This window comes from Chelonus insularis, unplaced genomic scaffold (genome assembly GCF_013357705.1).
Source record: "Chelonus insularis isolate UGA/USDA-ARS -01 unplaced genomic scaffold, ASM1335770v1 scaffold_362_pilon, whole genome shotgun sequence".
NCBI lineage: Eukaryota > Metazoa > Arthropoda > Insecta > Hymenoptera > Braconidae > Chelonus > Chelonus insularis.
The window spans coordinates 597,039-609,962 of NW_023276793.1; the positions used below are offsets into that span (position 1 = coordinate 597,039).

General features: G+C 28.3%; 3 protein-coding genes across 3 annotated transcripts; 2 read left to right on the top strand and 1 right to left on the bottom strand.

Annotated features, from left to right (window-relative positions):
* Positions 1 to 2,746: 2,746 nt before the first annotated feature.
* LOC118073596 (aromatic-L-amino-acid decarboxylase-like) lies at positions 2,747 to 6,663 on the top strand. The gene is made up of 12 exons (XM_035094202.1): positions 2,747 to 2,806; positions 3,055 to 3,281; positions 3,410 to 3,523; positions 4,309 to 4,360; positions 4,431 to 4,501; positions 4,665 to 5,033; positions 5,104 to 5,342; positions 5,427 to 5,601; positions 5,718 to 5,883; positions 6,010 to 6,256; positions 6,329 to 6,406; positions 6,487 to 6,663. Exons 2-12 carry the CDS (start codon positions 3,081 to 3,083, stop codon positions 6,629 to 6,631), a joined length of 1,857 nt encoding a protein of 618 aa, XP_034950093.1. The 5' UTR covers positions 2,747 to 2,806; positions 3,055 to 3,080; the 3' UTR covers positions 6,632 to 6,663.
* A 1,173-nt stretch (positions 6,664 to 7,836) lies between these two features.
* Positions 7,837 to 10,776, top strand: LOC118073597 (tyrosine decarboxylase-like). The gene is made up of 3 exons (XM_035094203.1): positions 7,837 to 7,942; positions 8,081 to 8,290; positions 8,992 to 10,776. Exons 2-3 carry the CDS (start codon positions 8,090 to 8,092, stop codon positions 10,525 to 10,527), a joined length of 1,737 nt encoding a protein of 578 aa, XP_034950094.1. The 5' UTR covers positions 7,837 to 7,942; positions 8,081 to 8,089; the 3' UTR covers positions 10,528 to 10,776.
* Positions 10,777 to 11,395: 619 nt separating this feature from the next.
* LOC118073603 (peptidyl-prolyl cis-trans isomerase H) lies at positions 11,396 to 12,665 on the bottom strand. The gene is made up of 2 exons (XM_035094214.1): positions 12,353 to 12,665; positions 11,396 to 12,282 (listed from the first exon to the last, which is right to left on the bottom strand). The coding sequence occupies exon 2, from the start codon at positions 12,076 to 12,078 to the stop codon at positions 11,524 to 11,526; it is 555 nt and encodes a 184-aa protein (XP_034950105.1). The 5' UTR covers positions 12,079 to 12,282; positions 12,353 to 12,665; the 3' UTR covers positions 11,396 to 11,523.
* Between the last annotated feature and the right edge of the window lie 259 nt (positions 12,666 to 12,924).

A 12,924-nucleotide genomic window follows, 5' to 3' on the forward strand; every position in this document is an offset into this window, starting at 1 on the left:
TACTTAAATAATGAATTTTCAATGCTTCATTATTTTAATACTCGATTTATTCAGCCTTGGATTTTTTTTTAAGAGCTTTTTTTGATAATAAGATATTTATTTCAGCAACTTGTTTTTGATCTTCCAGTTGTGTATCTCCATATCCACTAAAATAATTAATTAATGAAATTATACATATAATAATAAAAACAAAAAAATTGTTGAATTATACTTACTTTCTGAATCGTAGTTTCGTTAGTTGATGTAATCCAGGATTTTTTCTTTTGAATATTTCAACGCAAGTTATTATTTTATTTATGCCTCCTTTTCCACAACCGGTCCATAATATGTTATCAAATTTAGGAAATTCTTTTAAAGCATATCTCAGTACATTCCTCAATTTAGTTCCATTATTAACTTTCATCTTCAAATATTTTTTTGTAGTTAAAGGTAATTTCCCAAATATTGTATGTAATTCTTCAATTGCAACGTCTTCATCAGCTTGTTTTCTAAATTTAGATTTTACTCGTGTCATCTGCAATAATTGTAATTTATGTATTAAAAGAAATACAATAAATTTTTTTTCAATTAGAGCAAATTTATATAATAAATAATAGCAATATTTTTAATAAATCAAAAGATGAATCTGAATTAAAATTAGTTGAAGTCATTGATATTTTTTGTTAATCAAAACTACAAGAACTCTGAAGAATTTCAAGCTATGTCATAAACATTTTATGGTTCTAAAATTGAACTTGGAGTATTTAAGTCATGCGAAAAAATTTTTCAGGTCAAAGTTATGCTATAAGTTCAATGTAGCTTTAGATCACTAAGAAATGGGATCATTCAACACATTCCAGTCACGTTTGAGGACATTCCGACATTAAAATTTCATTGAGAGCTACATGAAAATACTAGAATACTATAGAGTAAATATTTTCATTCTTAACGACTCAATAGACCATTACACTTAAATATTTATAATGATAAACAAATATATATAAAAATTTTTATGGTTCTTTTGCAATAATATTATTTATTGAAGCGATCGATAATTGATTGAGCAGTGGACAAAGATTTGAAAATAAAAGATGCGGAGGAGTGTAGTACATTAAAATACAGAAGAGAGAACAGAAGAAAAAGAAGGAAAGAAAAAAGATTATATATCGCCTTCAATAATTTTCAATCAACATTCGGTGATAGGAATATAGATATACATCTTCCAAGTGTTGACAGACGACAATCCAATGAAGCCATGAACGTATAGGATGAATATAGTGAGCAGTAGTATGCGGCATAGCAGGAATAGCACTACAACGAAGCTTTAACGTCATATTGCATTATTAAACGATTTCCCCCTCGTATCATGGTGGTGACCCTGCATTCCAGCATTATGAAATTTTTTTTTAATACCTATTAAGTACGTCATTTCACGTACGCTTGAGTAACTCACTGAATGAATCACATTATAGACTAGGGTGTAATTCAAAAATTTCATTTTAAATTTCATTATTCAATAGTACAATGATTACAATATATTACTTATTTCACATTCAATTAAACATCATTATTATTCTGTTTAGTAATAATAGCTAAGGTTATGTAAAAAAAGGATAAGATATTTGCTACACCTACTAAAAAAGCTAATTTTATAATCAATTAAAAATAATAATAATATTAACATAATCATTGTGGAAATATTAATTATGAATCGAACTTGCATCTGAAGATGTATGAAAACTCGAATAATTTAAATTCATAGATTATTATGATATGAAATAGTAAATTATTTTGTTTTAATTATGTACGTAATCATTGAACATCAATGCATATTTTTTTAATAAGAAAACTGCAATTATCAGTAAATCTAGACAACTAGCTATTTATAATGAAAAGATGATTCTATTTTTTTTCCAATTTCTGTTCGTGACAACTGTTTAATAAAATGATATCACTTTTGATTACAACCATGCTCACTTCAGCAGACCACGCAGTGTGCAAAATAAACGTCCAATTTACTCAAGTAGTTTGTGAATTATTGTATATAATAAGATATAAATGAATTCAATCTTATTAAAAAGCGGCAGATAAATGATTTATATTATTCTAATGATAATTTTCTTTTAAAATAATGTATAATTTTATTTACCATTTTTGAAAATTAATAGAAAAATCAAAAAGATATTCATCATCGAGTTATAATAAGATATTACATCAATAAAAAAAGTTTTATTTTTATAATTATTTATTTAATGCTTGTTTTATTATTTAAAAGAACTTCAAATGGAGTGTATTATAATATTAACAATCCCCCTTGTAAGAAGATAATATATTCTTAGACACAATAAACTCTTCTTCTCAAGTACCATAATATCAATGATTTTTTTACTTTTTATAAAAAAAATTAAAAATTCATTATTATCTAATAGTATTAATTTATTCATGAATATAGATTATATGGAATAAAAAAATTATAGGATTTTTATGATTTCTTCTGAGTGAATGTAATCATAATTGTGATGCTGTCATTGGGCTTTATAATTTCTCTTATATGTGACATATCCATACATAATATTTCAGTTGGTGAATTGAGAAGAGTACAAATACAAAAGGCAAAATAATAAGGGAGAAATCTAGTTCTGATATGGTCTCGATTCACCCCAAAAGAACGCTTGCGCATGAAGAAGAAATCGACAAAGATGATGGTGTCTTATTGCTGATTTTTGACTACTGCCGGGTCCCTTTAAGACAACTCAGTTCTCACCAAGTTCTCCTTAATGCACCTTTGTGTCTATTGATACCATTCCGTATTATATAAAAGCAGCAGGTAAAAACTTTTCTTGTGTTCCAAGTTATCATAGAATCATATTTAATTCTTTATTTATTTATATAAATTTTTTCGGTAATTTCAATTTCTTTTTATTTTTAAAATAATTAATTGTGATAATTATCAATATCTTGTAGTGCAAGTTTTCAAAATCAGCTTCTTTTCAACATGAGTTAAAAAATAAGAAAGTGACAAGCAACAAGTTGCATCTCAACCATCAAATAATTATTTTTTATCAATTTATTTAGGGAAAAATAAATTATAAATAGAAGTCATGGATGTAGATGAGTTCCGAGTTCGTGGTAAAGAGATGGTGGAATACATTTGCGATTTCATAAATAATATTCATAATAGAAGAGTTACTCCAGATGTTGGTCCTGGGTATCTTCGACCTCTTCTACCATCTGAAGCACCTATCGATGGAGAACCTTGGGAGGATATCATGAACGATGTGGAGAGTAAGATAATGCCAGGAGTGAGTGTGTGATTGATGATATTTAATCTTAATCAAGTTAGATCATTTTCATCAAATAGGCTATAAAAAAAAGGACCAGGATTGACTTCGATATGAATCAAATCAATAATCCCTTCATCACATTACAGATTACTCACTGGCAGCATCCGCGTTTTCATGCTTACTTTCCGGCCGGTAATTCCTTTCCATCAATTCTTGGTGACATGTTATCAGATGCCATTGGATGTATTGGGTTTTCTTGGGTAAGAAGAAAATAGAATTTGTTTTATATCCTTTATTATAGTCCAATCTTTCAATTCGACTATTGTTTCTTTTTTATTCATAATTAGTAGTGATATGGTTATTTTTGAATCTTTCTTGATTGATAATTTAATTACGAAATTAAACAGTCATCTAGTCTTTATTAAAATATTCACCTTATTGAAAATACGGTGAGAAAAAGCATCGAGTAATTTTCTAATTATAAAATCGAAGTAATTTTTTTTGTTCGAATTGTAAAATTACTATAAAAAATCTTATTAAAATTTGAATTAAAAAAACTTAAGTTAAGTTTTTTTTTATTACTGAGACTGACAGTGAGAATTAACAGCCAAAAACGTCTGATCAAGCATTGATCATTTCACTTATCAAAGTTCAAATAAACTTCATGAATTAACATATGATTATTCCTAAGGAGATAAATGTATTTCATTATAGATGTTATAATAAAATTCAAAAACAAAGTAATTTTTAATGAACCTTTGAAAGTTTGTAACAATCGATTAAATAAATATTGTAATTTTGCAATAACAACTTATGCATTTCATGACTAATAGAATTATTTAATTGATTGATAAAATCGATAATTATATGATTTTATAATTTATATTGGGTGTAAATGAAAGGTGAGATAGTCTTATGTATAAAATCAATAATATTGAATGCATAAATATTTAATTAAGGAGTTAATAAAAAAAATGGAAAAGTACACAATATCATAAAAACTTTTTATCATGATCATTTTCAACATAGTTTGCTTTTATTCTAGGCAGCAAGTCCAGCTTGTACAGAGTTAGAAACAATTGTTTGTGATTGGTTTGGTAAATCTTTAAAATTTATTATTAATTAATTTCCAATAATTTGCAATTACGTTAACGAGTTATATTACAGGAAAAGCAATGAATCTACCGAAAGATTTCCTATACTTCAGTCCTGGCAGCACTGGTGGTGGTGTTATACAAGTAAGTAAGTTATTTTTTGCCTGCTCATTTACTTTTATAATTTTTCTCATCATCATAGTCATCTTTATAATAATTGTTAAAAAATCAACAATAATTGTATACTATTTGAATAATATATAAACGTCAATTATATTTGATTCATTAATATTCTTTTTTCTCTTAGGGTTCTGCTTCAGAATGTGTTCTAGTATGTATGCTTGCAGCACGGGCACAAGCGATTGCTCGACTTAAAGAAAATCCAGAATATGCTAAAGTTGATGAAATAACTTTGTTGGGAAAACTAATGGCTTACTGCAGTCGTGAATCTCACAGTTGTGCTGAAAAGGATGCTATGATATGCTTTGTGAAGCTCAGAATTTTAGAGCCAGATGAAAACAGTGTTCTTAGAGGTGAAACTTTAAGACAAGCGATTGAGGATGATATTGCAATAGGAAAGATTCCGTTCTTTGTTTCAACAACTTTTGGGACAACTGCATGTTGTTCCTTCGATAATCTTGAAGAAATTGGTCCAGTTTGTAAAAAATATCCAGGAGTATGTAAATTATTTATATTTATTGTTTTGTCATAATTTCAAAACTTATTCATTTATTGGTAAAATATAGATTTGGCTTCACGTGGATGCTGCTTATGCTGGTAACGCATTTATCTGTCCTGAGCTAAGGTATTTAATGGCAGGAATCGAGTACGCAGACTCCTTCAATACAAATACCAATAAATTTCTTTTAACGAATTTTGATTGTTCGTGTCTTTGGGTACGAGATCGATTCAAACTCACGAGTGCTCTTGTTGTTGATCCTCTATACCTTCAACATACACATGCAGATACCGCAATTGATTACAGGCAAGTAGATTTATAATTAATTTTCTAATTTATAATGAATACCAAAATTAAAATCATTTTACTAATTAATATTATTTATCTCAGACATTGGAGCATTCCACTTAGTAGAAGGTTTAGATCTCTCAAACTCTGGTTTGTTATGAGAAATTATGGAATTAGTGGTCTTCAAACTTATATCCGGAACCATTGTAAATTAGCTAAAGAATTTGAGGCACTCGTGAGAAAAGATGACAGATTTGAAGTTTGTAATAATGTTGTGGTAATTATTTTTATATTATTAGATTGGTAATCATCATGAATAACGAAAAAAATTATCCATCAACGTAGAAAATATAGTATTTAAATCTAATTTATATATATTTATTTGTTCTCTAGTTAGGACTTGTTTGTTTTCGAGCCAAAGGGTCAGATAAACTTAACCAGAAACTCTTAAGTGTTATCAACGATTCTGGAAAAATTCACATGGTACCTGCTAAAGTGAATCACAAATTTACAATACGTTTTGCTTTAGCAGCTCCACATGCAACATCTGAAGATGTTTGTAAGTCATTTATGAACATAGTAATACAATAATGCTTTCATATGATTACTTTTATCAATTTTCTCATATCCATTTCTTCGAAATGACTACCTTTATAAAAATGAAAAATTTTTAATTTTATATTAGTGATCGCTTGGAATATTATAACAGAATTTCTATCTGAAATTCTCGAATCTAAAGAAGATGTGGACAAGCTTGCAGATATTAGAGAGAAAAAGAGAAAAGCAACCCTGGAACAAAGAAGATCTTTCTTCGTTCGTATGGTATCTGACCCAGCTATACAGCCAGGCTTTACTAAAACACCCAATCGACCAGAAGCTAAATTAGAAACTCAAGCTACAATTGGTGGCATTGGGTCTAATCCTCGTACAACGTAAATAAATTATTCATTGTTTTTAAGTGTTATATGAATTTAATTTGATTAGTTAATTAATATTTTTTTTAGGAAATCATGGATATCATGGCCTTTAGCTTATTTAATGTCTCGAGAATCTACAGATAATACTAGTGAAGTTGCTCTTCGGTAAGTTGTATATTTATTATTTTGATGGTAACATAGATTTATATAAAATCAACTGATTTCTTATCAAATTGTTTTAATAGATTTCGTCATTTGGACACAATGGTCCGGTTAAAAACATCATCAGGAAATAGCAGTCGAAGAGGAAGTAGTAATGATTGCAGCCCAGAACCTTTTTCACCTCTTTCTTCTCCTTCTCGTGGGAGATCACCAAATGGTCGAGTATAAAACATCTATGAAGAGATTTACTCAAGATTCAATTAATGAAAATAACTGATTCCTTTAGTCAACTTCAAAACATAATATATTACTATTACATATTATCATCGAAAATGATTGTTAAAGTCATGTTATACTGCCTTTGCAATAATGCAATAGGAATATGATGAAAGTAATAGTATAATTAAAAATGATAATGATAAAATTTAGAAAATAATTGTTAAGCCAAATAAATCAATATTAACAAAAGAAATAAATTTTGTTTGTTAAAATTATTTGTTATTCTTGTTTGACTTCAACTTTATCTAGATTTACTGTAAAAAATAATAAAGTTTTTCTTTTCAACACAGTTAGATCAATCAACTTAATTTTATAATTTAATTGACAATAATTTTTGAAGAAATTACCAGAAGCTCGAGTAATTTGTTTATCAAAGTTAATATTAACTTAAAGAGTAATTTTTACAAATAAAGCAACACGTGATAAAGTAAAAATGTGTATGTATTGTCACTTTCTTTTTTAATAATCGATTAATAATAACGTTTGGAATGAACATCCATAACTGAAGCAATTCATGCGGAAGCCGAGATCAAGCATGAAGTGTCGAGTTGTGTATGATACATGTGTGTATAAAGCTACTAATAAAATAATAACATTTCTATATTGTATTGCACATATTGATCAGTGACCCGTAGTCAAATGCTTCTTCATAAACGTGTGTTGTCAATCAATCTAGGTAAAGAGTAAGCGGCTATTAATAAACAACCAGGAGTTGGAGAAGGAAGAGGGGTATTATATCCCCTAACAACCCCTGGACCGATCATATAGTCTCTTTTTCCCTCATTCCTTCTCTCTTCCTCTGTTATATTTTCCTATAATTTACTTTCCATAGCTTTTAGTATTCGAACTGCCGCTCTTGAGTCTAGAAGAATTTTTCTGTTACAGCTTTAATCTTATCAAGTGAAAAGTCAGTAGTAAAGTAAATCATTTTCTATGGATTTACGAGGTTATTTATTAATTGAAATTAAAGTGCGAAAAATTTTTTAGTTATCTCTTTGCTTAATTATTCATATTAAAAAATACTTAAAACATACAAAAATTTCTCAAAGGTAGTCACTTCAATTAGTTAAAAATGATAAAAGTTTTAATCTACTGCCAATAGTGACTTATAATCGATTATGTATTTAATGTGGATGGTTTAATAAACATATTGAATTAACTTTAATCGAGAATTGATGTTTTTACTTGAATCCGTCGATTTTATTGAAAAATGTTTAGCGGTTTGCGATTTTAGTCACTTCTAATTGGTTAAAAACATAGGTAATAATATTTTATGAAACTATGATTTCAATTTTTTATGCACATCTCTTTGACTAATCAATGAAACTTTAAAAAATATTTTTCAGTAAGTTCTTGGAATAAAAATATTATCATTATATAATTTTTTATAAATTTCAGATAATAAAAATGAATATCGACGAATTTCGAGTTCGTGGTAAAGAGATGGTAGAATATATTTGTCAATATCTTTGGTCAATTGAATCAAGAAGAGTAACAGCAAACGTTGATCCAGGGTATTTGCGACCACTCTTACCCAAAGAAGCCCCTCTGAAGCCTGAATCATGGGATGAAATTATGAAAGACATAGAAAATAAAATAATGCCAGGTGTAAGTACCTCATTGTGACTAACACAAGATGCATGTTTGTATGTTTAAATTAAAGATATATACACTGTTCAAGCGGCTTTTTGTCGGGAGAAAAAAGTGGAAGATAAACTTTTTTCTGATTTCAAGTTGAATTGGTTAATAACTATAGAGGAAAATAAGTTATATTAAACCTTTTGAAAAAAACTGTTAGAAAAATTTTACTCAAACAAATGTTCACTTATAAAAAGCATGACATAAATACAATAACAATAAAGATAAAAGTTATACTTTTCTATTTTGACGGGATCATAATTAATATATATTAGTATTTGTACACGGGTAATGTTTTTAAATGATATTATGAATAATTTAAAACAATTTGTGATTTATGATATTAAATTTTAAAACACTTTAATCCTTTCAATGGATGCATTTTATTATATATATTTTTAAAGAAGTTATATTGAATATTTATATTTAAGCCCTTATAAGGGAATAAAAATAATACTGATCATCGATACAAGCATAATATTAATATTTGTAAATTTATTTAAGTATTTTTTTTTGAAATTTTTGAAATTAATAGTTGATAACATTTAATCACTAAATTAGTGATTGTTCCAATAAATTATTTTAACTTTTTTTCCAAAAAAATTGAATAGTGTATATTATTAAAATATCGATAAATGATTATTTATTAATAAAGAAATGATTGTAATCAGATAACTCATTGGCAACATCCACGTTTCCATGCTTATTTTCCTTCTGGCAACTCATTTCCATCAATACTTGGAGACATGCTCTCAGATGCAATAGGATGTATTGGCTTTTCTTGGGCAGCAAGTCCAGCATGTACCGAATTGGAAACAATAGTTTTAGATTGGTATGCAAAAGCGATCAATTTACCAAAGATATTTTTATCAGAACATGAAAACTCCAAAGGTGGAGGAGTAATTCAGGGGTCAGCATCTGAATGTATTCTTGTTACAATGCTAGCAGCAAGAACTCAAGCGATAAATTTATTAAAAAAGCAGGATCCGTCTACTGAAGATTCAGCATTTTTACCCAGACTTGTAGCTTATTGCTCAACAGAGTCACATTCATGTGTAGAAAAAGCTGCTATGATTTGCTTGGTAAAATTACGAGTCCTTGCACCTGACGATCGATGTTGCCTACGTGGTAGTACTCTTGAAATAGCAATTAAGGATGACATTAAAAGAGGTCTGGTGCCCTTTTTTGTATCGACAACACTCGGATCAACTGGATGTTGCTCCTTTGATAATCTCGTCGAGATTGGAGCGGTTTGTAAAACTAAACTTAACTCAGCTGCTACTGTTACCAATACAGTGGGAGGAATATGGCTTCACGTTGATGGAGCATATGGTGGTAATGCATTTATTTGTCCAGAATTGAGACCTCTTATGGCTGGTATTGAATATGCTGATTCATTTAATACCAACCCCAACAAATGGCTTTTGGTCAACTTTGATTGTTCTTGTCTTTGGGTACGTGATCGGCTTAAACTTACATCAGCTTTGGTAGTAGATCCTCTTTATCTTCAACATGCCAACTCCAATGAGTCTATTGACTACCGTCATTGGGGCATTCCATTGAGTAGAAGATTTCGGGCTTTAAAACTCTGGTTTGTTATGCGTAGTTACGGAATTATTGGACTACAAAAATATATTAGAAATCATATAAGACTAGCAAAAAAATTCGAAGCTTTGATGAAAAAAAATAAAAGATTTGAAGTTCTTAATGAAGTAAAGGTTGGTTTGGTCTGTTTTAGACTCAAAGGAAGTGATGAATTAAATCAAGAGCTTCTTGCAAACATCAATGCATCAGGAAAAATTCATATGATACCATCAAGAATGATGGGTCAATATGTTATCAGATTTTGTGTCACTAGAGAAAATGCCACCGAAGATGATATTGAGTATGCAGCTCAAGTGATTGAACAACACGCTACTGAAGTGCTCCTGACGCATTACGAATTGTCAGGGGAACCTGCATCGTCACCTGATGTAATTGAATTGATGGCTAAAAGCCCGAAGAGTCCAGCTCCATTGGATAAAAAACTCGTTAGGAAATTCAGTTTTACTCGAAGTGTCACTAGAGATGCTTATAGACGAGCTAAGTCTAAAACAGCTCTACATGATGGTGCGACACCAATTATGGTTGTTGAAGATAATATTAAATCTCAAACTGACCATCATGACAATAACCAAGATGATGATTTAATCTGTAATAATCGGTAGAATACAATTCAACTCACGGTACCTAAAAAAAGACAACCTTTATTGTTACCGTGAGTCGAGGCTTTAGATAGGGTTAACAAATATCGCACTGATGATGAACCTTCATCATCAAGTGATCTTGATTATCCAAAAACTAGTAAAGAAGTTTTGATATAATGCAGATCAAATAACTACTTGAATATACTGAATTATATAATTATTTGATACAATTTTGATAAATAAAAATAGTTTTAGGGATATTAAGATCACTCGAGCCGATTCATGTACATATTAGATAGTTTAAGTATTTTCCAATATTTAAACTAATAGAAACTGATATAAAACATAAGTATTTATTGACTTTTACAGTTAAATATATTCCTATATTAAAATGTATGATGTAGTTAGTAAATTAAGTCATAAGCATTAAAAAAATAAGTAGAAAACGAATAAAACTTTAACGTGCTTGTTGAAAATATAGAATAAGTAATTAAAATATTCGTATACCAACAATTATTATGAAACTATATCAGATTATTAAATAATGATATTAATAAGATAATTTACTCTGTACAAAAGCACCGATACAATTTAACATGGCACTAGAATGATAAATAGTTGATGAATATCTTTGAAATTTATCGATATATATTATGGATGGTTTTAATATGATATGTAAAACTAATTAATTGTCTGAGAAAATAATATATTAAAAGTATTACTTGATAGAATAAAATAAAATGATTTATTCATACAAAAAATTATTATTATAAAACGAAAAAAAAAATGATTTCTGATTTATAGAAACTTCTTTTATTAATTATGATATAATGCAACTTTTACTGTACAAAAATTATTAAAATAAATTTGAGAAACAAATTGGTTTTGAATTAATTATGTGAATACAAATATTTTGTACAAGTTTGTCGAATTATTTTAAAATTTTACTTGAAAATAAGATTTATCATAATTTATGTTTTGGTTAGTAATATAATTAATATTCGTTAATTGTTGATTTTACATTTGGCCACATTGTGATATAGTTACTGGTATTTTCGGTTTATTATTTGGACCTGTTGGAACATTTTCTACTTTTCTCATTACAAGCAATCCATCAATTACTCTACCAAAAACTACATGTTTTCCGTCGAGAAAGTTACATTTTGCACAAGTTATAAAAAATTGACAACCATTTGTGTCCTTTCCACTATTTGCCATGGACAGAAGTCCGGGAGAATCATGCTTTAATGTAAAATTTTCATCAGGAAATGTACTTCCACCGTAAATACTCAATACTCCAGTACCATCTCCATTTACAAAATCACCTCCTTGAATCATAAAATCTTTGATAACTCTGTGAAATATAGCTCCTTTGAATCCTAATGGTACACCATCTTTTCTATATTCTCCAGTACAGAATTGACGAAAATTTTCTGATGTTTTTGGACAAACGTCTTCAAATAATTCGAATATCATACGTCCTATTTCTGTTGTGCCGACAGAAACGTCAAAGAATACTACTGGATTGTTTGGATGTCGAAGTTGAGATTGAATTTGATTCCAAGAAGGCATGTTAATGACAAATTGAATATATTAAAATGTCAATTTACTAGTTTAAATTTGTGAATAATAATGCACTTATATCTGATACAAATTTCATTGAAAAATTCAATAACAAACGTAAATAGTTTAGAGTTTTCTGTTATGACTTGAGTCTAACATAACCTCTTAATATTCATGCTTAGCACGCGGGTTGTAATCTATCAGTAATGCCACCTGGTTTCACCCCATGTAAATTAAATTACGTTACAAAAACAAAAAAAAATAATAATTCGTTTCACTTTACCTTACTAATTTTTCTAATGATGACTTTCATTTATCTTAGAAACAAAGTTAAACTCCGTTTATAGATATATCTATCAACTCCATGTAAACATTCTTCTATTTTCACAAATCAAGAAACAGACAGACATCATTCGTCCGTGTGGATTCATTAAAAATATAATCAATAATAAATTATAAGTAAACTAAATAAACACTTTATTCATTATAAGCATAAGTACTGATTTAGTTTATTACTTAATGGTATTTTTTTAAAGAAATTAACACATGTTATGAAAATAAATAAATATGAAAGCACAATCGAAACTAAATTAATAATTTCATTATATAAGTTGGCTATCCTGAAGCTTTCTATTACTAAAAAAAACCTACATTTTGTTATAAATATTTATTATCGATTTAATCATCCTTGTTGTAGTTAACAAAATTTTAATTTGACTTATTATTTTTTTTTTCTTTTTTTTCCGTAAAAAGTCGCCATCATATCAAAGATCAGTTTATTCAGGTGTTGATTGGTGTCGAGAACAATAGCGGGAAAATTTAAAAAAAGTATTAGCATATGATACGATGTTGACT